At 34.0% G+C, this 23,957-nt stretch overlaps 3 protein-coding genes across 3 annotated transcripts; 1 reads left to right on the forward strand and 2 right to left on the reverse strand.

Annotated features, from left to right (window-relative positions):
- Positions 1-6,197: 6,197 nt before the first annotated feature.
- LOC127812608 (lachrymatory-factor synthase-like) lies at positions 6,198-6,879 on the forward strand. Its single transcript, XM_052353044.1, has one exon. It carries the CDS (start codon positions 6,248-6,250, stop codon positions 6,722-6,724), a length of 477 nt encoding a protein of 158 aa, XP_052209004.1. The 5' UTR covers positions 6,198-6,247; the 3' UTR covers positions 6,725-6,879.
- A 5,191-nt stretch (positions 6,880-12,070) lies between these two features.
- LOC127813501 (lachrymatory-factor synthase-like) lies at positions 12,071-12,886 on the reverse strand. The gene has a single exon (XM_052354502.1). The coding sequence runs from the start codon at positions 12,864-12,866 to the stop codon at positions 12,357-12,359; it is 510 nt and encodes a 169-aa protein (XP_052210462.1). The 5' UTR covers positions 12,867-12,886; the 3' UTR covers positions 12,071-12,356.
- A 2,065-nt stretch (positions 12,887-14,951) lies between these two features.
- LOC127813182 (uncharacterized) lies at positions 14,952-22,466 on the reverse strand. The gene is made up of 7 exons (XM_052353998.1): positions 21,917-22,466; positions 17,905-17,943; positions 17,652-17,722; positions 16,777-16,841; positions 16,405-16,494; positions 16,229-16,321; positions 14,952-15,677 (listed from the first exon to the last, which is right to left on the reverse strand). Exons 1-7 carry the CDS (start codon positions 22,333-22,335, stop codon positions 15,240-15,242), a joined length of 1,215 nt encoding a protein of 404 aa, XP_052209958.1. The 5' UTR covers positions 22,336-22,466; the 3' UTR covers positions 14,952-15,239.
- Positions 22,467-23,957: the final 1,491 nt, after the last annotated feature.

Here is a 23,957-nt window from a genome sequence, read left to right on the forward strand (position 1 = left end):
ATTCTCTAAAAAAATTTCTTTATATTTATTTGACATTCAAAATAATTTTTATCTAATTTTTTACTGTGAGCATTATTGGGAAATCATCTAGTTTGGGGATTCTCTTAGCTGCACAACAAGAAGTGTAACGTCCCGCTCCCATTTACGGGTGTTACTCGTGAACAATCACCCAAATTGTCCACCTGTCCGGCCTTTGGTGAATGGTGGACCATGTTTCAAGACGAAACGCCCTAGGTGGGATCTAGACTCGTCCTTCCCTTTCTTGAATCCCAGGATTCACTAGCGGAATTGGGCTTTAATCATCGCATACGATTGAAAGGAACTCACGAAGATGCCCAACCGCCACTTTCTCATTGACATTTAATTCTTTTCCCATTCAAGAATTTTTACCGGGCTCCATAATTCACCATTTAAACCAATCCATTGATTGATTACCAAATTTGGAGGAAAAACTCATCATTTTCAAATTTTCAAAATTTCAGCATTATTCTCCAAAATGCCCGAAAAATCCCTTTATTTAAAAGTTCCTCCGGGGCCCCAAAACCCATTTAGAATCGCCCCTTAATTTTCCAAAATTTTATTTTTTTTTAAAAAATTGGCCAGCGGGGCCCACGACGCGCCCGGGGCCCCGCAGTGCGCCTGCAGCGCAGCTCGCACGCCCCAGTCGCGCGCCCGCGCGGGGCCGCACGCCCGCGCGCGCTCCTCCGCGCGGCTGCCCGCACCCGCGCGCGCCTGGCAGCCCCCTGCTGCCTTCTACAGCTGCCTCCACACTTCTTTTTTTTTTCTTGGGCATTTAAACCCCAAATTTTTTAGAAATTTAAAATAAATAAATACCTCACTTTCCTTCAAATTTGCCTTTATTTCTCCAACAAAAATCCTTTTTATTTGCATTTTGGATGCTTCTCACAACACACTCCACAATGAGACTTACACCACAACTTAGGCTTCACATGCTATAAGCCAGCATCTCATCTTAAAATAAAATCAAATACTCTCAAGAGATGAAATACACCCATGATCTTAGGCTTTAACAAGCCATTAACAATCAAATACATTATATTACATCTCATACATTAAACATAACAAGTTAGGCTCCCCTAAACCATACAATACACTTGAATCATCATTTCCATGTCTCCACATGCCAATCCACCTTGTATTGATTTTTCCATGCTTCCACAACCTATATGTGAGGATAAAAACCTCATGAGCTATTAAACTCAATAAGGGTGCAATGCCAAATAAATATGAACATAACAAGTTTATATGATGCCAAGTGCATGCAAATGTGGCTAGGTTTCTTTGCCCTCACAACCCTCCAAGGTTGAGGCATCAACCCACCATTTCAATCATGTTCTCAAACTAACCTATGGCCATAAGTCTCATGAACATAAAAGAACATGCTAAATGCAACATATACGTTTATGAAACATATTTATAACACATTGCAAGGCCACTCTCCCATGGGGCCATCCCTTACCTCAATCTTGAATCTTCCAATCTTCATTTCAAGAGAGCTCCTATCATCATCTTCTCCCATCTAAGATGACATTCCAACAAGAACTTACTTTGCATACAAAGAAAACCAAAATAAAGAGAAGAAAAATGGATCTTACCTTGATCCCTTACTTCTTCTTCTTCACTTTTTCCTTCCATGGGAGACTTCATTCTCTCTCTTTCTTTCCTTCATTCTTCTTCTTCTCTTTTCTTTCCTCATTGGAAGGCTTCTCCTTCCAAGCTCTACAAATGGAGAAAAATTTGAGCATAAAGCCATCTTTCCCTTTTTATACTTATTTCTAACATTTCAAGAATAAATCCTCATCATTGGATCTTTCCCACTTTATGAGAGAAAATCTCATCCCTCCAAAGAAGCACAATCCAAGTGTTTTTTGTCTTCTTTAATCCCATCCATTGGATTTTAATTACTTTTCAAGAGAAGATCTCAACCTTCAATTAAAAGCACAATTCATGCCATTTGGTCTTCTTAAATCTCCACCCTTAGATTTCTTTTCCTTTTTCAAGAGCAAATCCCCACCATTCAAGAAAACACAATCCATGTGCTATTTGACTTTTAATCTCAACCATTGGAAATTCAAGACCATTTCTCCACCCTTGATCTTGTCTTTAAATCCCAAAAATAGAATTTCTTTTCTATTTATTAAATTTGGTCACTTTCCAACTATCACATGAGAGACCACTTTGAAAGACATAAATACTTTCTTATGCATTTAAATAAATCTCATATTTTCCCAAGCATTAATGGGAGACCATTTTCCCATTTTTCTTTTTGATTTATTTAACTCTCATATTTTTCAAGGCATTAATGGTGACCATTTACCATTTTCTTTTGGATTTTCTTTTAATCCAACACCATCATGCCTCTCATTAAATGCTTGAAAGACTACTTATCCTTTCTTTTGCATTTATTTAATTCACCCAATTATACTTGAACCACAAAATACCAAGTGTCACAACAAGACACTAACCTGGCTTTCAAGCTTCTATCTCCACCATCCATGTGGCATCACCACAATTATCCACCAATTTAGGGGAAAATATAATTATTTCCTCTAATAATTTCATATTCTCCATTTTCCCTATTTCCATAATTAATTTCCTCTATGGAATTAAATTCCAAAATTCCCAAATACCCCTTGTGAATTTATTAATCCCATATATCTCCACATAAACACCAAATTGGGATTTTATTCACTTACATACCTAATTCCACATAGGAATTATTTTCAATTTACCAAAATACCCTTTATATTGGATTTCACTATCCAAATTACCAAAATACCCCTCTCATAGGGCACCCTCAATCCCAAGGATCCAACACATTCTCAAGGGCATTTTTGAAATTTTCTCACTTTCTTTCTCATTCTTTTAACACCTGTAACACCGGGTGTTACAAGAAATCCAACAGATTATCGTATTTTGGGAGAAAACGTGAATCAATATTCTTGATCCAGTAAGAACATTTATTTTCTAAGGGAACACTTGTTAAAATGGGCAAGATAAGATGTATCAAGATAAGATTGGAATGTATTCCGGATCAAAATATGGAATAATCAAGATAAGGCTGAAAAACATTCCAAAATTTATATCAGAGTGTTTGTTAAATTTTTTAGAATCCACTGATAATTGTATTTTTTCTTTTTACGTGTTTGTTAACGCATATGATAAATACCAAGATAAGAGTTTTTTTTACCAAAATATCTCTATTACCAAATTTATGATTAAAATAGTATTTTATGATTAATATGAATTGTCAAAAAAATAAAAATAAAAATAATATTTTATTTTCTAAATTCATGTTGAACAATAAATTTAAAAAGAGTTGAAAAGTATAAATAATTATTGTTAGAATTACAATAATTCCACCTAGATAATTAAAAATGGCTAAAACATATTTTCATAATAGATAATAAAATATAAAATTAAATAAAATAATTTTAAATTTGGTGAAATGAATTATATTAGTTAATAAAATATATATATAGAGAGAGAGAAATTTAAATTTTAAAAATCAATCAAATGAATAATGTCATTTAAATTTTAAAAATTGTCAAAACACATAACAATTTAAAAATATATTAAATTATATTAATTATAAGACTTTAATAAATAATTTTTTTAATAAATTTAAATCTTTAAAATGCATTAAATGACATTAACTATCCTATAAGGGGCATATAAGTAACTGAGTCTTATCTTGAAAGATCAGATAAATTTATCCGATGAGGGAGATCGGATAAATTTATTTTGAAAGAGAGAGATAAGAGGTCACGGGAGGACTTTTTCGAAAATGATCAGAAAAATTTAATAAATACGTTGAAAAGATCAAATATCCGGAATGCTTCCCATATCTGACATTTTCTCCCTCTTATCTTGATTAACAAACATCCCCTAAGGGTAACGATTCAGTGTGCTATTGTGCTTCAATCCACAAGCTATTTTAAATATTTTTTCCTTTATTAAATTATTATCTTTTATTGTTGGCTATGCAGTGTTGAATTAAAATAAACCTTATTAATTTATTGTCTAGCAAACCTAAAAAGATAACTAAAAAAAAAAAAATCCTTTGCTGGCAACAACAAATTAAATTTTGGCTTATTAAATTAGGTTTATTTTTTATAATATTAAATGGTTATAAAAAAAAAAAGTTTGAAACTAGTTTTGGCAAAACAATTGCTGTTGTTTCTAGTGCTAGAGATAAAGATATTTTATGCCATGATAGAATCTTGAGTGCTCTTGTATATAATACATATTGTATTTTTGTAATACTAAAACTGTTATTAAATTGTGCAAAGCACTAAAATATAAATATGGTACTAAAGAAAAAGGGTTAAAAATGTACTCTATTGAAAAATGGTTTGATTTTAATATGATTAATGGTAAATTATGTTGCGTTCTCTTTGCTGTTTTTAAGTCATTTTTAGTGTTAAATTTTCTAAAATAATGAAAATGCGTTCTCTTTACTATTTTTAAAAATGTATTTTTGAAAACAAAAAAAAATATTGTAAAGAAAACTCAAAACAACAAAAAATTGTTTTGAGTGTTTTCATTTAAAACAAACTCTAAACTCAAAACACATTTATTTATTTATTCATATTTTATTATTATAATGAGAAAAAATATTACAAAATTCATTAATTTTAGAATGTATATATATTCTTAATAATATATTAACATTAAATATTTCTAATTTACTAAATAATCAAATTTATTGAATAAAATATCATTACAAACTTATTTTTAAAATTTCAAAGAGAACGCGTTTTTTAATTTTCTGTTTTGAGAAATAGTTTTTCAAAATGACAAAGAGAATACGTTTTCAATTTTCTAAAAACAGACTATCAAAACAGAAAATTGAAAATGAACTTAAAACTTAAAATTAAAAATTGAAAAGTAAAGAGAACGTAGTCTTAGTTTTTAAAACACACTGAATCATTATTCTTAGAGACGAAACACCCATACTATACTAGGAATATCTATTTACGTTCTTCTTCTAAGATACAACAATTTGTTGGACCTCTTGTTGTGTAGTTAAGAGAATCCCCAATGCAGATGACTTTTTAATAATCCTCACAATAAAAAATTAGATAAAAATGATTTTGAATGTCAAAGAAACATATTTTTTTTTTGTAAAGAAATAGAGAGTAATAGAAGTGATCGGTAGTGGTATTTTTCTAAAAGAAAAACTTTCATATTTAAAGTATTTTTCCTAATGTTAAGAAGTTAAAAAACAGGAATAGAAGTTATTATAAACAAACACTATTCAGTGAGATTATGTAAAAATAATTGTAAAACATCACTCCCTTAACCCAACTGAAATTTCAATTTATCTCTAAAACATTATGAAAGTCAATTAGTTCATAATCTCACTGAAATTCAATTCATCTTAAAATTACAAAAATAAATTTATTTTTAAATCATGAAAATAAACTAATCTCTAAAGAATTAATTTTTTATTATTTTTTTCTCAATAAATATAGTTTTTGATTGAATTTTCTAACATTATATTTGTACTTCTAATTTTAAGAGATGAATTTTTTTTTTTTGTTAGTAACTACATTTTCTCATTTTTATTTATTTTTTCCTATCAAATCAATAATTGACGTCATTTTTTAAATTAAATTAGGTTAAAAGAAATCCTAAACCCAATCACATATTAAAAAAGTTTAGAGATCCAATGACCCACAAATATTTTAGTATTATCGTTTACCCACATAATTAAATAATAAAACTCTTTCACTAAGGTATTATTATTATATATATATATATCTTAAGAACATGGGAAGCACTAACAATTAATAAATAATACATTAAACAGCCTCGAGTGATAAAGTATTTAGAATTTTATATAAAATATCGGGGTTCAAATTAATGTTATAATTTAAAAGATAGAATTATTATTAAAAGATAATATTTAACTGAAAGATAATAAATTAAAAAATAAGTTTTACATGAATTATATTTAATATCTAATTTTAATTATATATATAAATTATGTTCGCATTTAAATTTATTTAGATGGTGAATTAGAAAAAAATTATCTCTCTCTATAGATTATTCGAACACAGATCGGATACCCTAAATAAATAAATAAAAAATAATCTATCGAAGCGGTTGTGGCCAGGGTTTCCTCTCCGATTGGACCACAACTGTCACTTCTTACAATGTCACTTTCCCTTCAATATTCAAAACCCAAAGCTCTACGATTCCCTCTCCCTCTCTCTCTCTCATGTTGGACGGAGGAACGGAGCCGAGATGGGTCGGCGAGGCCAGAGCCAAGGTGGGCGGCGGCGCGATGGCGGAGAAAGTATGGCCGCTCCTGGAGGACTTCTGCGGACTAAACAAGTACCTCTCTTCGGTCCACACCTGTTACCAGGTCGAAGGCCTCCAGGGCCAGCCGGGCCTCATCCGCTACTGCGCCGGCGGCGAAGAGGAGGCGGTCAATTGGTGCCGCGAGAAGTTGGTGGCCATTGACCCCACCCAACGGTTTTTGACCTACGAGATACTGGATAACAACATCGGCTTCAAGTCGTACTCGGCGACGCTCCGGGTTGTACCGGCGGGCGCCGGCGAAGAGCCCGGCTGCGCGATCGAGTGGTCGTTCGTGGCGGATCCGGTCGAGGGGTTCACGTTTGATGGATTCTTGGGTTTCATTGAGCTCTCCGCGCACGACCTGGCACAGAATATCGCGACTGCCTTGCAGTGAATGAATTAGTCGATTCCATCTCATTATCTGCTGTTTGTGGAGTGGTTTCGCTGACTCCACCATGTAAGTGGCTGTGATAGTTATCAATGTCTCAGTGATTTGGCCTACTCTACTTGCTATATATATATATATATGTTTGCTATATATTTGTCAAATGTATCTTCGTCTTCATGAAATGGCTCTGAAAGTTGATTCTACAAACTAATTGGCTCTGAAACCTTCCTATCAAAGTTTTCCTTTCGAATTTTGAAGACAAGGGCTCCAACCCAACTATTGTAATATCACTTCCATCAATACAATTAATTTTTCAATTCTAAAATCTTGAAGTACTTCAATCCAATTTCTTTCCCTTTAAACATTCTCATCAATCAATAAAATTCCAACAATTGATATCAGAGCTACGTTCGTACACTATTCGGCGTAGTCTTCCTCTTTCCCAGGATAATGAGAGCTACAAGTGCTAAGAATGCATGGGATACGCTGCAAGAGGAGTTTCAAGGCAATGCAAAGGTAAGAGGAGTTTCAAGGCAATGCAAAGGTACGCACTGTCAAACTTCAAACACTAAGAAGAGATTTTAAAATTTTGAAAATGAAAGATTCTGAGACAGTAAATGATTACTATTCCAGAATAATGGAATTAGTTAATCAAATGAGAGTCTATGGAGAAACAATCTTAGATAAGAAGAATATTGTGGAGAAAATATTAAGATTATGCATAGAAAAGTTTGATCCTATCATCACTGCAATTGAAGAATCAAAAGATATTGGAACTCTGTCAGTAACAGAGTTAATGGACTCTGTAGAAGGCATACGAAAAAAAACTGAGTAAGTGTAATGAAGGCTCGATGGAAAGTGCCTTCCAGTCTAAACTAAATATATGGTCTCAAAAATCTAAAGGTGGGAAGAAATTATCAAAAAAAAAATCAAGGTAGACGCCTGCCATGTGACTTGTGTAAAAGAAAAGGCCACTTGGAGAAAGCTTGTTGGTTTAACTGCAAAACCCAATCTTGGAACTGCAAAAAGTTCGGACTTATTGAGGGGGCTTGTCGATTAAAAGTAAATCACCAAGCAAACATTTCTAAAGAAAATGAAGAAGGTGATCATCTCTTTTCTGTCTGCCAAGCTACAACAGAAGAGAAAAATGGCATGTGGTATCTTGAGAGTGCCTGTAGCAACCATATGACTTAGAATGGCAGTATATTTTGCAATTTTGAAAAGATTACATAAAAAGTCAGAATTGGTAATGGTGACCATATGGAGGCTACAGGGAAAGACGCCATTGCCATACAAACAAAGGCAGGCAAGAGATACATTAGTGATGTTCTCTTAGTGCCTTTTATTGACCAAAATCTCCTAAATATTGGTCAGATGATCAAAAGTCAGAATTGGTAATGGTAACCATATGGAGGCTACAGGGAAAGACACCATTGCCATACAAACAAAGAAAGGCAAGAGATACATTAGTGATGTTCTCTTAGTGCCTTTTATTGACCAAGATCCCCTAAATATTGGTCAGATGATGGAAAAATGATATTCTTTACATTTTGAATGGGACTCCTTCACGATATATGATAATAAAGATAAAGCATTAGAGATTGCAAATGTAAAAATGAAAAAGAATAGATGCTTTCCAATCCAATGGAGATACATAAAAGAACAACCATGAAGGCACAAGAAATTGACACGTGGCTATGGCATTGAAGATTCGGACACTTCAATCTACAAGGGTTAAGAATTCTTTATCAGAAGAAAATGATGAGAGATTTGCCCACAATAAATGACATCAAAGAAGTGTGTTGTGTTGATGTTGTTCATCTTGGCAAACAACATCAACAACTATTTCCAGTAGGAAAAGCATGGATAGCCAAAGATTTGTTGGATCTAGTACACACAAACGTCTGTGGACCAATGCGCAACAGATACTTTAGTCGTTTTATTAATGACTATACAAGAATGACATGGGTATTCTTTCTACGCGAAAGATCCTAAGTATTTGATATTTTCAAAAAATTCAAGAACTATATCGAGAAACAAAGTGGCTGCTTCATAAAGACAATAAGAAGCGATAAAGGTAAAGAATATACCTCCAAAGAATTTGACAAATTATGTGAAGATGAAGGAATTGAGCATCAACTCACAGTAGGATACGCTCCTGAACAAAATGTAGTATTGAACGGAAGAATAGAACAGTGATGGAAATAACAAAAACAATGCTAGCAGAGAAAGGTCTACCAAAGACATTCTGGGCCAAAGCAATATCTACAGTGGTCTATCTACTCAATAGATGCCCTACAAAGGTTGTACAAAACAAGACTCCAATTGAAGCCTGGAGTGGACAAATGCCATTAGCCAAGCATCTCAAAGTATTTGGAAGCATATGCTACATGCATACTCTGGAACAAAAAAGAATTAAACTAGATGAAAAATTTGAGAGATGAATCTTCTTGGACTACAGTTCTCAATCAAAAGGTTATCATGTCTACAAACTAAGAACAAAAGGTTGATTATAAGTCAAGACGTGATATTTGACGAGAATGCAACATATAATTGGGAGAAAGAAGAGGTCGAGAAGAAAAGTATTAGCATACCAGCATCATTTCAACCAAATGAAGACATGGATTCTCCAAGAGAAATAGAATCAACTCCAGCATCATCACCAAGACAACAAATTCAATCTTCTCCCGAAACAACACCAAGGAGAACCAGACTTCTCAACGATATATATGAGACATACAATCTAACTATTATCGAGCCAGAGAATTATGGAGAAACTTCAAAGCAAGAAGTCTGGGTGAAAGTAATGGAAGAAGAGATAAGAATGATTAAGAAAAATGAAACCTGGGAATTGGTGGAACTTCCAAAAGACAAAGAAGTCATTGGAGTAAAGTGGATCTATAAGACTAAACTCAATGCTGATGGGACAATACAAAAACAAAAGGCTAGACTAGTAGCAAAAGCCTACTCGCAACAATTCAAAGTTGACTACAATAAAATCTTTGCTCCAGTAGCACGCCATGACACAATAAGGGCACTATTAGCACTCATTGTTAAGAAAAAGTGGCATATTTTTCAATTTGATGTGAAATCAACATTTCTAAATGGAATCTTTAAGAAGAAATATATGTGGAGTAACCACAAGGATTTGTGATATATGGTCATGAAGACTAGAGGTGTCAAAAGGGCCGGGCGGCTCATGGGCCGCCCGGCCCAGCTCGTGACGGGCCGGGCTTTGGCCTGGCCCGTTACTGTTCAAACGGGCCAGGCTGGGCCAAAGAAATTAGGCCCACGACCCGGCCCGTGGCCTGTTGAGCCCTTCTGGGCCGGGCCCTTATTCATTTTTTTTTAATTTTGTTATTCTTTAATAATTATTGATATTGGATACTAAAAAATTTAATTTCGTAATATATATAAATAATAACCATCAATTTATTTAAAATTTTTAAGTTAATTTTTTTATATATTTAAATTATAAATAAACATTATCTTTTTTATATGTACATTATTTTTCATATCAATTCACAAGAAAAATTATAAGGCATATAGAATTTTGAAATATAAAATAATGAAATAATATTTAAAACTTAAGAATTAAGATAGAAAATATTTTAAAAAGAATAAAATTAATTTTTATATATGTATTATTTTAATATTTATATATATATTATATGTATTATTTTTAAAAAAAATATTTAAAAAAAAGAAAAAAAAAGGGCCGGGCCCGGGCCCGCTAGGCCTTGTGGGCTAACGGCCCGGCCCGGCCCTTTTAAAAAGCCTGTGGGCCAACTCGGGCCAGACCGGGCCGGCCCTTTTGACACCTATAATGAAGACAAAGTATTAAGGCTCAAGAAGACTTTATATGGATTAAAACAAACTCATTGAGCCTGTATATCAAAATTGATGACTACTTTATAAATCAAGGTTTCAGGAAAAGCAAGAGTGAACCTACACTCTATGGTAAGACCCAAGGACATGATGAAATTCTCATTGTCTCCTTCTTATATGTGGATGATCTCATCTTAGTCATCTACACAGGGAATGATGAGATGCTCAAAGAATTCAAGGAAGATATGATGAAGACATTTGAGATGATTGATTTGGGTTTAATGAAATATTTCTTGGGGATCAAGATAAAGTAAGAAGAAGAAGGAATCTTCATCTCTCAAAAGAAATATACTAAGAGCTTAATCAAGAGGTACAAGATGAATGGTTGCAAAATAGTGGCAACCCCACTAAACAACAACAAAGTATTCCAAAAAGAAATGGTGTTGAGTTAGCAGATAGCTCTCAATACAGAAGTCTCATTGGAAGCCTTCTATATCTAACAAACACAAGACCATATATCATATTTGCCACAAGTCTGCTATCAAGATACATGCAACACCCAAGTCAAGTACACTTTGGAGCAAGAAAACGGGTGCTTAGGTACTTGTAAGACATAAATGATTAAGGCATATGTTATCGACCCATTGATGACTCAAAATTAATTGGCTATATAGACAGTGATTGGGCAGGATCAACAGATGACATGAGAAGCACTTCTAGCTATCCATTCACTATGGGATTAAAAATATTTTCATGGGGATCAAAGAAACAAGTAACAGTAGCCCAATTATCAGTTGACGCAGGGTACATAGCAGCAATTGCTATAACAAGCCAAGCTATATGGCTAAAGCATATATTTGAAGACATGGGATAACTCTGAGGAACCAATCACAATCTATTGCGACAGTAAGTCAGCAATCGCAATGGGAAAGAATCCCATGTTCCACAATAAAATAAAGCACATTCGGATCAAGTATCACTTCATATGAGAAAGATCGGAGTTTTAAGAATGCATATCAAGAAGGAATGTTGAAAGTTGATGCACATTTTAGAAATTAAGAGAAGATAATTTTAAAGAGAAATCTAGAGACTTGGAGGAAACGATACAAAAGCAAAGAAAAGTCTATAAACTATTAGTTTTTTCCTCAAGTAGAAATTTAAAAATACTTAAGAAAATATCTAAGAAAAATAAAAAATTCTCTAGAAAGTTGGCGACGCAACCATTGAAACTTATAAATAGGCTTGGGGGGCCATATATAAGGCAAGCTAAAAACTACGAACCAATTCCCTCCCAAAACTTTCTACCGAAGTTCTCTACCATGTTTCTAATTTTGAAAACAAGGCTCCAACCCAACCACTGTAATATCACTTCGATCAATGCAATTAATTTTTCAATTCTAAGACCTTGAACTATTTCAATTCAATTTCTTTCCCTTCAAACATTCCCATCAATCAATAAAATTCCAATAAAATGAAAAAAAAAAAAGAAAACATATTGAAAAGCTGAACCAGTGATCTGTTTTTGGATGGTAAAATTAGTACTTAATTTGATATATTTGTTATTAGAGAGGAGAGTGATACGTAGGGGGAAGAGACTTTTTAAGGGACAGGAGGAGTGTTTAAGAGTTCGCAGGAATCAATGATCATGAACTACACTCTACTAATATGAATAAAGGGACATATTGAAGTGGCACACACGTACGTAAGTTCTAAACCAAACCAAGATACAGATCATGCATCTAGAAAATTCAAATGCCCCAAATTATTAATTTTCCCATTCCATATATACGGCCAGCTGCTTCCTTACGGTTTACGGCGCCGGCGCCTGCTCGGAGGTTCCAGCTGCAAGGGCGTCGTCCTCCATTTTCTTCGCCATAACCTGAAACCCACTTTCATACTTCTTAACCAAGTCCGCCATTTTCCACCCCGGTACCGGATCCACGGCGACAGACCACTCGATCACACACCCTTCTCCTTCTCCGGCCCCGGGCAACGGCAGGACCTTGATGGTGGAAACGTAAGACTTGAACCCAATATTGCCGTCGAGGATCTCATAGCTGATCAGCCGCTGAATGGGGTCGACGACGGTCAACCTCTCCTTGGACCAGCTGACGTCGCCGCCGTCAAAGGCGGGGATCTGGAAGCCGGCGTTGAAACGGACGCAGCCCACTTCGCCGTTGGTGCCATGGACGCCGTAGCCAGTTGGCACGCCGGGAAACCACTTGTGGATGTTGAAGAAGTCCTTCACCAGTGGCCATATTTGGCCTGCATTTGCTCGCATTAAGCTTGTTGACATCTTCCATGTCCATTTTGGTTCCATTGGAGGAGATTCCGGAGATTATTAAGCTGAGCGAGAATGGTTATTTATATATATAAACCCGTGGGTAGGATTAAAATAATAATAATAATAATAAAATAGAGACGTGTAACTTAAATATATATATATATATATATAAATAAATATAGATCATAGAGACGACTATTACACAGGAAGGGGAATCCCCAACAACAGTCTTGATCTTGTTGTCAGGTCGTGCATTTCTTATACGACCCCCGGTGTACCCCTCCCCCACCCCTTTGAACACATATTTCTAAAAGATATACATTAATTACTAAAAATATATATTTTAAACTTTATAAAAACTAAATATATATTATATTTCAAAAATATAGAGAACTACATATTTCTAACCATAAAGATATAGATAATAATATTTTCAAAAAATATACAGAAAAAATATTTTAAAATATATTTTCTTAACTTTATACATAAACTAAATACATATATATATAGTTTTTTCAAAAAAGTTATTTTTATTTATCACTATACAAATTAATAAAGAGTCGAATAAATTTTTTTTTCTCTTTTCTAGTTTTGGTAAATGAATGCTAAATATCGAAACTCTAGAAATAAAATGTAGATAAGTTTTGTGGGATGTAAAAGTTTGGTTAATTTGATGGATAATGTTATTTACACAATCATTTTGACAATCGATTGAATAATTTAATTTATTGAGATATTTTGACATCAAATATAGCGATAAATTGACCCAGACAATCAATAATTTGAATACCTACTCATTCATTCTCTCTCACTCTCTTGCACACAGTCTCCTCCCCCACGGCTGTCGCTGACATCCGCACCCATTGTTGTTGCCGGCTTCACCTTCGTTTGCCCTTTGCCTACTTTCTGTCTCTCACTTTCTCTCATAGTCTCGATACGTGCAATAGATTAAACTTGTCTTTTTTAAAATATTCTTAAAATGTAATTTATTTACAACATTACTTAATAAATAAAAATATGATATTAAAAGATATTATAGTAAAATTTAAAAAAATTATTAAATCATATTATCTATGTATGCGGGATAATTTGTGTACGGAAGGGCTAAAATATGGGGGGCATATAGGGGAGGAGATTGTATGAGAGAGAGAGAGAGAAAGAGTAGACGAGGGGTGGGTAAAGGTGAAGCCGGTGACAACAATGGGTGGAGATGTTGGCAACAATGACGGCGGAGGAGTGTGTGTGTGTGAGAGAGAGAGAGAGAGAGAATGAATAAGGAAGAATGAGAAAGGTGTAATACTCTATATTTTTGAAATATAATATATATTTAGTTTTCATAAAATAATATATATTTTTAGTAATTAGAATATATGTATATTTTTTAGAAATGTGTTGGTGGTAAGAGGAGTACTTTATATTATATATATGCTTAATAAGTCCGTATCAAACAAGATAAAAAAACATCCGAAACGAGCAAGAGATCAAGATTGTTTTCCAACAAACCAAAGTAGATATTGGCGTTCTCAAAAAAATAATGCATTAATTTAATACACTTTATCTTGTTACTTTAACAACATAATATTTTAACAACATAAGATTTAAGATAGAAGGTCTCACGACACAAGTCAAGTAATCGGATGAGTAATATGTCAGTATTAGTCTGATGAGTTACGAGTTCGATTCTCATCATGTGCAAAGACCAAAAACTTAATTTATAATTTATCTCTCTAACGTAATCGAGAGTATGATCATTAAGAGTAGCATAAGAATAACCCAAGATAGAAAAATGTTTAGGTTGCAATTAAGTGGCATCTGTCATTTGCTAAAGGTAAATATATATATATATATCTTAAAAAAATATAATTTTATTATTTTTATAATAACACAAAATAATAAAAGTACGCCACCAGAGGCAAAAGGTGTTGGTGGATATATAACATCGAAGACATAAAACGAAAAATTGTGAAGACCAACGCAAACTCAAATCGAGGGTAAAACATTTGAGACGTTGGTACACCATGCTTCATCCTTCCTCATTTGTCTTTGCCTTACCCTTAAGTGTGTTTTCAAACACAAACCAGCAGCAACCCATCAAAACACAGCACCAGTTGATTTTGGAGATTATAGAAAGCTGCTCTCACATCCATTTGCAAGAGCAAATATATATATATATATATATATATGAATATATATAGCTACAAAGTTCCCTTTTCACAGTATCCCCCACTTCATACATGCATCTTCTTTCAAGGGCGAGATTTAAAATCAAAGCCCAAGAAACAAATCATCTAATTAGTTAGATGCACCACAGCACCCCCTTCTTCAAACGCTAATAATAATAGTAATAATAATAATACCCAATTAGATGCCATGCTACCTAACATGATCTGTGCCGCAGAAAACAGAGTTTTACCACTGGCTATTAACGTTTTCAAGGTTTCCAGCATTCAATCTCTTCTCCATCCAATTAATGATGTCCTGTGCCACTTCCTCGCGCTCAGGCTCGAAGAGAAGGTCGTGCAGGAAGCCTTCGTAAAGCTTTATGTCCTTGAACTGAGAGGCGGCCTCGCTGTACAGATCCTGGGAGGCCAGTGGATCTGTTACTCTATCTGCAGTCCCATGGAGGACAAAGAATGGGATTGTCACGGACTTGAAGTTCCGCATCAGGTGGGAGGATATGCGCAAGATCTCATGCCCTGTTCGGATCCTCATCGGTCCAGTGTACACCAATGGATCAGAGTACTTGGCCAGGAGCGCTGCCGGATCCCTTGAAACTGGAATGCCCCTTTTGTTGGCACCTTTGAACTGGTACTTTGGGGCAACCAGTGAAAATAGAGGCGCCACAGCCTGCATGAACGAAGTAAACAACAGTTACTACAATGGCGCCCGTGTCAATTGTACTGATCCTAAGCAATGGAACGCAGATTTCATAAGAAAGAAAACACGCACAGATATTCTAATTGGTAATTAAAAAAAAATCAATTCCAAAACCCATGCAGGCAAATTCATTTCTCCCAGGAACCAGGATTACTGGTGACAATTGACAAATCAAATATCACTAGTGTTTTCCTTAGCATTCATACTCCAACAGGCACAATGGCACATAAACCCTAGGACAGGTGGATCCCACAACATTCAAAATTTTAACCAGCCAACACAACACGTGTGTGTGATAGAGAAAGAGATTAGCAGCGGGGATTTGAAGTGAACTTCTGAAATTAAGCTTAATATACCGAGCAAAAAAAAAAAAAAAGGAAGCTAAATATCATCAACAATACAAACTAGCTCCGAAGTCTTGTTTTGAAACTGAATTACGTCAACAGGTCAAAACAGTCCCAAGTAGAATTTCAGACAATCCTGTCATAACTCATACATGGTTTGGGGTATAAAAGACTTACACCAACTATTGGATGCGCTGGCTTAACGCGCAAAGCCGGAGATGTCAGTATGATCCCTTCAAGCATCTGGGCAATGTGTGGATAGGAAGCTGCCTGCATGAAGTAGCTCACTGTAAATATAATACCCCAATCAGAATGAATCAGTTGGAATGGTATGCATATCAGTGGATGCTCACTTTCAAAACAACAGCTCCTCCAGTTGAGTGACCAAAGAGAAAGGTTGGAATTCCAGGGTTTTCTGATTTAATCTTCTCCAAGAAAGCCCCCTGTTAAAAGAGGGAAAAACACAGAACTTATCTAACCATATAAAAAACAATAACTCATATTTAGCAGCACACAAAATCTCCAAGAAGCATATTGGGGGGTGAAAGTGTGCAGTGTGCTAGGATATGGTGTAGGAAAAAAAAGGGTCACTGAAAGAGGTAGACAAAAGGGTACTTGTGATACACAGCAGAAATAACTCAATAGAAATAGGGTAACAAACATTCTGCGCTTTTAGTTCTGCACTTTTAAGCAGGCAAGAGAAAGCTAACAAAACAAGAACTTACAGTGTCCGCAACAACATGATCAAGTGAAGGCACATATCCATGTAATCCATCACTCCCACCATGACCTACAAAAAGGGGAAGAATAATCCAATTACTAAAACATTAACTCATCCAAATGGAATGGCTGAACCACTAGCAGATGCAAAGGGAGGCTTTTTGAGTGGGGTGGGTGGCTCCCCTAGCTCTCCAATTTTTTTTATTACCTTCACTTAGCCACTCAAAAATAAATTTGTTTCAGGTTAGCCCCCCATTTTTTTTTATGTACAACCCCCAAAAAGAATTTGTTTCAGCTAATACAATTATCAAGGTTAAATATGTGTTATCATAGTTGGGAAATTGGTAGAATCACAATTTCATATTAGAATGTAAGCATATAAATCGCCCCCACCCCCAATAAGTATTTAACAATTCCAGAGTTTCCAACTAGCACAGCTTGCTGGAAATTGGATGTCTTAGTTGATATATGCAGCATAAACAGCAATACTTCCAACAAGATACCCCTAAGAGGAATGGCTGGATTGCTGATGGAACTACAATGTGGCCAAAACTTTGCATGCCTTAGTTCAAAAATTTATGCACATTTATCTTTGCATGGCCAGGGTACTAAAACTTCCCTAGCATAATTTAGTTGGTGGGCAGAACAAATAATTTTGAGTTGTTCATAACTGTACGTCCACAAGATGCAAGGTGGCATATCTCCTCAATGCTAATCAATGAGAAAGAAGTAGCTAATTTTAAACCTTTAAGGGGAGACTCAATAATGCAAATAGGTTAACCAGAAGGAGTTTAACATTGCAGCTAACACTGATAACAGCATCATACAAATATAATGATAACATAATACAAACTAAATGCAATCACATAGGGTAAAATACCTATCCAATCCATCGCATACACGCCAAAAGTGCATGAGTTTAGTTGCCTGGAAAAATCAGCATATCTTCCACTGAAAATGAACATTCACAAAACAATTGTAAGGCTCCTACATTTTACCTAAAAAAATACAAGGTTACAGAGCTTCAAATAGTAGCAGTTTGACTTCTACCATGTACTGCAGCTGCCATGTAGCTCAGTATAATAATAGGCTCAAATAAAATGAGGAAGTCAAACTGAAACCATCCATCTTACCTGTGCTCATTAAGCCCATGCATGATGACAATTATACCCCTGAAATAACAAGCACACTTTATATAAGTAGGAGTGTGACATAAAAAAAAAAAAAGTAAAAGAGGAGAAAACAAAGAAAATAAAAGGAGAACTCTTAGTTGTCTGCAAGCTGATGCATTCAAGTTATAACATAAAGAGATTATCTGAAACTTCTTCAGCCTTCAAGCATCGAAGTTTTGTGTTTGTGTGTGTGTAAAAAGAACCTCCCATAAAATTAAAGGCTCAACCTTTGACACTTCTGTTCAATTGGTATTTGAGGATTACAAACCATGGGAGAACTCCAAGACCTCCTATGCTAGCTATGGGTGTATACAGATACGTCCTCTATGTTCCTAGTTAACAATATCCTGCTTACCTAAAGAAGCAAAAATAAGCATCTTCCATCACATATTTTCTAGATAAAAGAGAAACACTAAGAAGTATCATTCTCAGTAAAAGAAGTAGCAGTTTACCTATGGGTGTCAGTACAACCAATCTTAACAAAAGCTTTACAGGATGGATTTTGCTGAAACATATGTACTCGTACTCCTCAGTGTACATCTTATTAGGTTTCTTATCAGCTCTACCTTTTCATGTCTACTTCTACATTAAAATCAAAATAGACATTCCACTTTGTTCTTTATTATCAAAGGCAAGTTATTGGTAATTGATAAGGCGTTATGATATTCCCAATGGAACAAATTGAAGCTCTTTTATGAGTACATTAGAAAATCATTTCTAAGACTATATAGTATAGAGATTGATATATACCCTGCCTCACTCCAAAAACAAATGAAATTAAGAGATGATGAAGCAAGGATGCAGACAAGAATAAGTGAACATAATAAGAGAAGAAGAAAGAACTGGGGAATAGAATAAGAAACAGAGAAAAAGTACAAGAGCAAAGAGGGAGGAAAAAATTAACAACAATCTCTGCACTTGATTGATAAATCATCCAAGTCTAAATAATTCCTACACTTGTGACGTATTACTAATTCTACATGCTCATAAATCTTTAGCAATCTAGGAATTCAAATTAAAATAGGACACAAAAACCAAAGATCCTAGCCTGCTAAATTCACAAATAAATTCAAACCTAAGATAACTAGAGCCCGCCATCTCTATTAGGTAGAGTCAATGAAATTATGAACAAGACCAGATGACTTTAAGATAGATGAAGAAAGAAATTTCTTAGGACCTGCTCAAGTTCGTTACTGTTTTCAGTTTTTTGTGTTAAATTTTCAAAATTTTGGAGCAAAAAGAAAGAGAAAATGCCAACGTTTTAAAACCAGACCACATATTGAATTGGCAAAAGGAGAGGGTCAATGGTTAATGGTAGGACCAGGGCCAAACCACAATATAATATTATTAAAGAAATAAAAATAAATAATTATATAATACTTAAATTTATTATCTAAAAATAAAAAATATATTGTAAAACAATGAAATTAATGAACATATATTTTATACCCTCCTATCAAGAGGCCCAAAAGAACCCATAATACAATGAATATACTATATGTGCATATAGAAACTCTCATTATCAGGTAATGAACCCATAACCAAAGAAAGGAGAAATGCAAATGATATATATACACATATATACATATATTTTATACCCTCCTATCAAGAGGTCCAAAAGCCAAAAGACCAGAACTGCCACCACTACTCTGCATTCCACTCTACCCTGCAACAAAAGATTTGAAATCTCTCTCTCCTCCAACAAAATTCTCTCTTAGCAATGCTTAAGGATTATCTCATGACTAGATAGGTTGTGGACACATAGGCTTGGCGGAAGGCTTGGCAAAGATGTTTACTGTTTGCTCTTTTTTGTGAAGCCCTTTGTTAAAAAAGTTTTTCTGGCCACCAGAAAGCAGAAAAAGTCAGGTAAACTAGTGCTCTCTCCATCTGGATAGTTGGCCTTGGAGCCATTCTTACCACTGACAACCCAAGAAATCAAAGGTAGGCTCTAGCAGGACTGGTGTTATAAATGCAGATGCCGCAGCAAAAGACCCCCCCTCCTCTCTGTTCTCTGCTCCACATCTACAGCAAACAGCCACCACTGCTCCTCTACAATTGTCTTCGTAGACCCTCTCTCTCTCTCCCGTAGATTGTTGTTCTCTTATTTATATAGCAGGAGGTCTTGGGTGTTTAGAGAAGTCGAAAGTTAACTGCTCCCAGATCAATTTAGCTCCTAATCATTTTGGGGTTTTAGTTGCTGGTCTGATAGATTAATGTCTTCAAGTCCACTTCCCATGAGCCAAAAAAACTAGAAGAACCTAGGATTGAAGGGGGAATCTGGTATTAATGCAGGACAGTTCATCTGGTTCACAGTTGAACCACCCAATTTTTAACAATTTGACTGGCAGTTTTTGTTTCAGGAAAAATTAACTCATTTTAAAAAAAAATGGCAAAACACAAAAACACTAACGAAAAGACCAGCATTTCCATGTTGTGCTTGTTTTAGTCTCCTCCATTTTCTGATTTTAGTTCCTTCAATAACTTTTCAAAATATATATTTTCACAAATAATTACAACTATTAAACAAAAAAAATTAATATATATAAAATAAAATTATATAAAGAAAAAATTAACATAAATAGATCTATAAAATGATATTTTGTGTTTTTAAGACAACAAAAAATATAAACAACAGGTTCAGTTTTCATTTTTTTCAACTGACAATGAAAACTAAACACAAAAATTTGAAATAATCCATAGGCTTCACGAAGACCACAAAATTGAAATAATTCATGAATGATTATTTGCCTTCATCAAGTGAAATAATTCATGAAGAGAACAATTACATATCAAACAACAAAGAAAACGGCAAATAGGCATAGAACATGGAGAATACCCAGAATCAGATGCTGTTGTCAGACAACAGTAGGGAAAATCACTGGAGTCCTAGAATAAAGAGCTCTTGACAGAAAGCAGCCAAAAGTTATGGCATGCAAAGTATATTATTTTAGACAACACTATGTGCAATTAACCACAGGACCAAGAATAATCATACTGATTACATTATTGCTATCTCAAAGTGGCCAATATAGGAAATCCAAACAGAACTGTTATAAGAATTGGCACAATGGAAACCTGATGTGAAATTATTACGGGATATCATATATGGAAGCAATTTCAATTTAAACAGAACAATTATAAATAGTTTGATTAAAATATTGAAAACTAGGATCATCATCTTCTAACCAATTAGTGGAATTAGCCAGAGTCATAATATTTACACAAATTAGATATAAAAAGCGTCTATTATTGTTGAAAAATAAGCTCCGGACCTGAAAAGATGGTAAGAAATACCAAAAATATATTTCTAAGAAGATTTTTAGTTTTTTCTTCCTTTTTTTTTTTTCCTCTAAACATTACTTGACAGTACTTGTGACTCTAAGAGAACTTCGAAACATTTTTTGCAGTTCCTTTTTTCAAAAGTTTAGATGAGCTTTTGTCTCCAAATTCGTTAATCAAAGAAAGTCTCCTTGCACATCACATCACAACAAGGCAAATGAGCCAGCGAAATATGAATAAAAAGCAGGTCTATGTTATCTGGTAAGTACGATTAAAACTAATTCAAGCAAACCATTAGGATTCAACTTAACAGATACAACAAGGAAACCAAACTCAATCACGGAAAATTTGGTATCATTTTCATTTCAACAAGCTTAGGAAAAGGTTTTACCAATTGCATCGTCCTGCTAACCGGTAGAAGAAAGGCATAAGTGAAAAAGAAGGAAACGAAAAATACTCCTAATCTACAGACTAATTCGGTTGAAGCCAAATTCAAAGGAAGTTCGTCATTATCAAGAAGCAACTAACATACACAAATTTGAACGTTTTCTTTTAAGAAAAAACTTCCTCAATTTTCCCTGGAACCAAATCAATCACAAAAAACCTACAACAATCAATTAAGTAAAGTCTCAGTCGCATCCATCGAAACCACAAGTAAATTACAGAAATTTACCAATTTGCAAAGGAAACTTACTTGACTTCACCGTTGACCGGGAACCACGAGCGGCAGAACAACGCGTTGCGCCTGACTCCATAGAAGAGCGAGGTGCTCCAATTGCACTCGGTGGCCCAATTGTCGGTCTCAGCCACCATCCGCAAACCCTCAGCGAGGGCTCGCCGCCTCAGAGTGTCCTCCTCCTCCCTCCGGACGGCAAACCTGCGCTTCACGGCGGAGGAAGGCGGCGACGGTGGCGGAGACGGAGAGGAGGTCGAGGAGAGGCGGCGGCGGGGGCGGAGGAGGAGGAGGAACCAGAGGAAGATCGATTGGATGAAGACGAGAGAGCGGCAGAGCGAGTCGTAGGAGAGGACCGATCGGCGCAGGTTCTTGAAGACGGGGATGATGCGGCCGCTGGCCCCCGAGGTCAGCTGCTCTTCCACCGGCACCGCTGCCATACGCCGCGGAGAAGGGCGGAGGACGACGACGGAGCGGGGGCGAGAGAATCTCAATTCAAAGAGAGAATACAGAGATGTAGAGGGCGAAAATGCCTAAAATATGGAAAGTAAAAGTAGACTTCGCTCTGCCCTCGGTTTCGCATTTATAGCGAGATCCGAGGGATCGTATCGTATTGTATTCTCTTATAACAGTATCAAATCAAATCACATTCCTACGTGGCCTCCTAAAATTTATTTATAAAATTCCATTCATTATTATTTATTATTAAATTACAGTTCTCACAGTAATACGAATAATATGTAGGAAGTGTGTGTTTATTTAAATTTTTTTTGTTGTTTTAATTATATTGTTAGATTTATATTTTTGAAATACTTTAACTTGTATACTTTTAATTTTTTATTATTTTAATTATATATTTATATTTAAAATTTTAAATTAATTTAATTGGTGTACTTTTCATTTCTGTTGACTCATCTTGTTTTATTTTTTTTATACATTAAAATTTAAGAATTAAATTAACTTAAAAATATAAATAAATTGAAATAATAAAAAATTTATATTATCACAAAAAAATAAGTTAAATTAATTTAAAAATAAAAATATTGAGGTGTAATAGAAATAATAAAAAATTCAAATAATCACATTAAAAAAATATAAAAATACATGAAAAAAATATGAGTTTAGCCAAATAAAAGGTAAACTCTTGTTCATCTTTCTAATTCTTCTTTATTTTTTATTACCTTGGTCACGTCTGTATAAAATCGAATTCATTCAATATTTAAAAAAATTAATAATTCTTAAATCTTTTGAGAAATCCTTCATCACTAGTCGTATCTATTTAATTAGTTCTCAATTATCATGAAATGATTATGTTAAAGTGTTTTTTTTTTTTTATCAAAAAACACCCTTATTATACCCATAATTTTTAAAAAATAATAATTAATTATGTGACATTTATATTAAAAATTCAAATATTTTACACATCATTAGTTTGATCTTTATAAAAAACTACCCCTGATAATGAACTTGTAAAATAAATTTATTTATCATAAATTTATCTACTCTACTCTTATGTGAATGATCATCTTATGTGATAAAAAACTATCCCTAATAATAATAAATTTATTTATCATAAAGTTTTGGGTGAAAATAGATTATCTTTAGTAACCTTCTCTACTCTTATGTGATAGATTACTTATAGAAATTTTATTTTAAAATTTATTTAGAATTAAATTATTTAAATTTAAATTCAAACTAACTTCAATTTGACTCTAAATTTTAAAAACAGAATAATTCATTTGTCATTTTTAAAATTTAATAATTAATTTAATTCTTAAATTAAATATAATAATTTATTTCACACATTACTTCTTATTATAATAATATATTTTATTTGAGTAACGTTTGATAAAATGAGTAAAATAAAATTATATTAAAATAAAATTAAAATATTTTTTCAATTAAGATATAAAATAGTAAAAATAAGGTTTGGAAACATTTTGAAATTTATTAAATTTTTTAAAATATATTAAAATACATAAGTGTTATTTTTTATTTATTTATAAGGAATACGATAGACTTATCTTAAGAGAGAAGAGATAAACATATATAGAAAATCTTA

Source organism: Diospyros lotus, chromosome 11 (genome assembly GCF_014633365.1).
Source record: "Diospyros lotus cultivar Yz01 chromosome 11, ASM1463336v1, whole genome shotgun sequence".
NCBI classification, from domain to species: domain Eukaryota; kingdom Viridiplantae; phylum Streptophyta; class Magnoliopsida; order Ericales; family Ebenaceae; genus Diospyros; species Diospyros lotus.

Coding starts and splice junctions, on each gene's coding strand:
- LOC127813501 (XM_052354502.1), bottom strand. CDS start 12,866: ATGGAACCAAAATGGACATGGAAGATGTCAACAAGCTTAATGCGAGCA.
- LOC127813182 (XM_052353998.1), bottom strand. CDS start 22,335: ATGGCAGCGGTGCCGGTGGAAGAGCAGCTGACCTCGGGGGCCAGCGGC. Junction 17,944..21,916: donor CCGGTCAACGGTGAAGTCAA/GTAAGTTTCCTT, acceptor TTGTTATTTCAG/GGGTATAATTGTCATCATGC. Junction 16,322..16,404: donor GAGGAGCTGTTGTTTTGAAA/GTGAGCATCCAC, acceptor TACTTCATGCAG/GCAGCTTCCTATCCACACAT.
- LOC127812608 (XM_052353044.1), top strand. CDS start 6,248: ATGTTGGACGGAGGAACGGAGCCGAGATGGGTCGGCGAGGCCAGAGCC.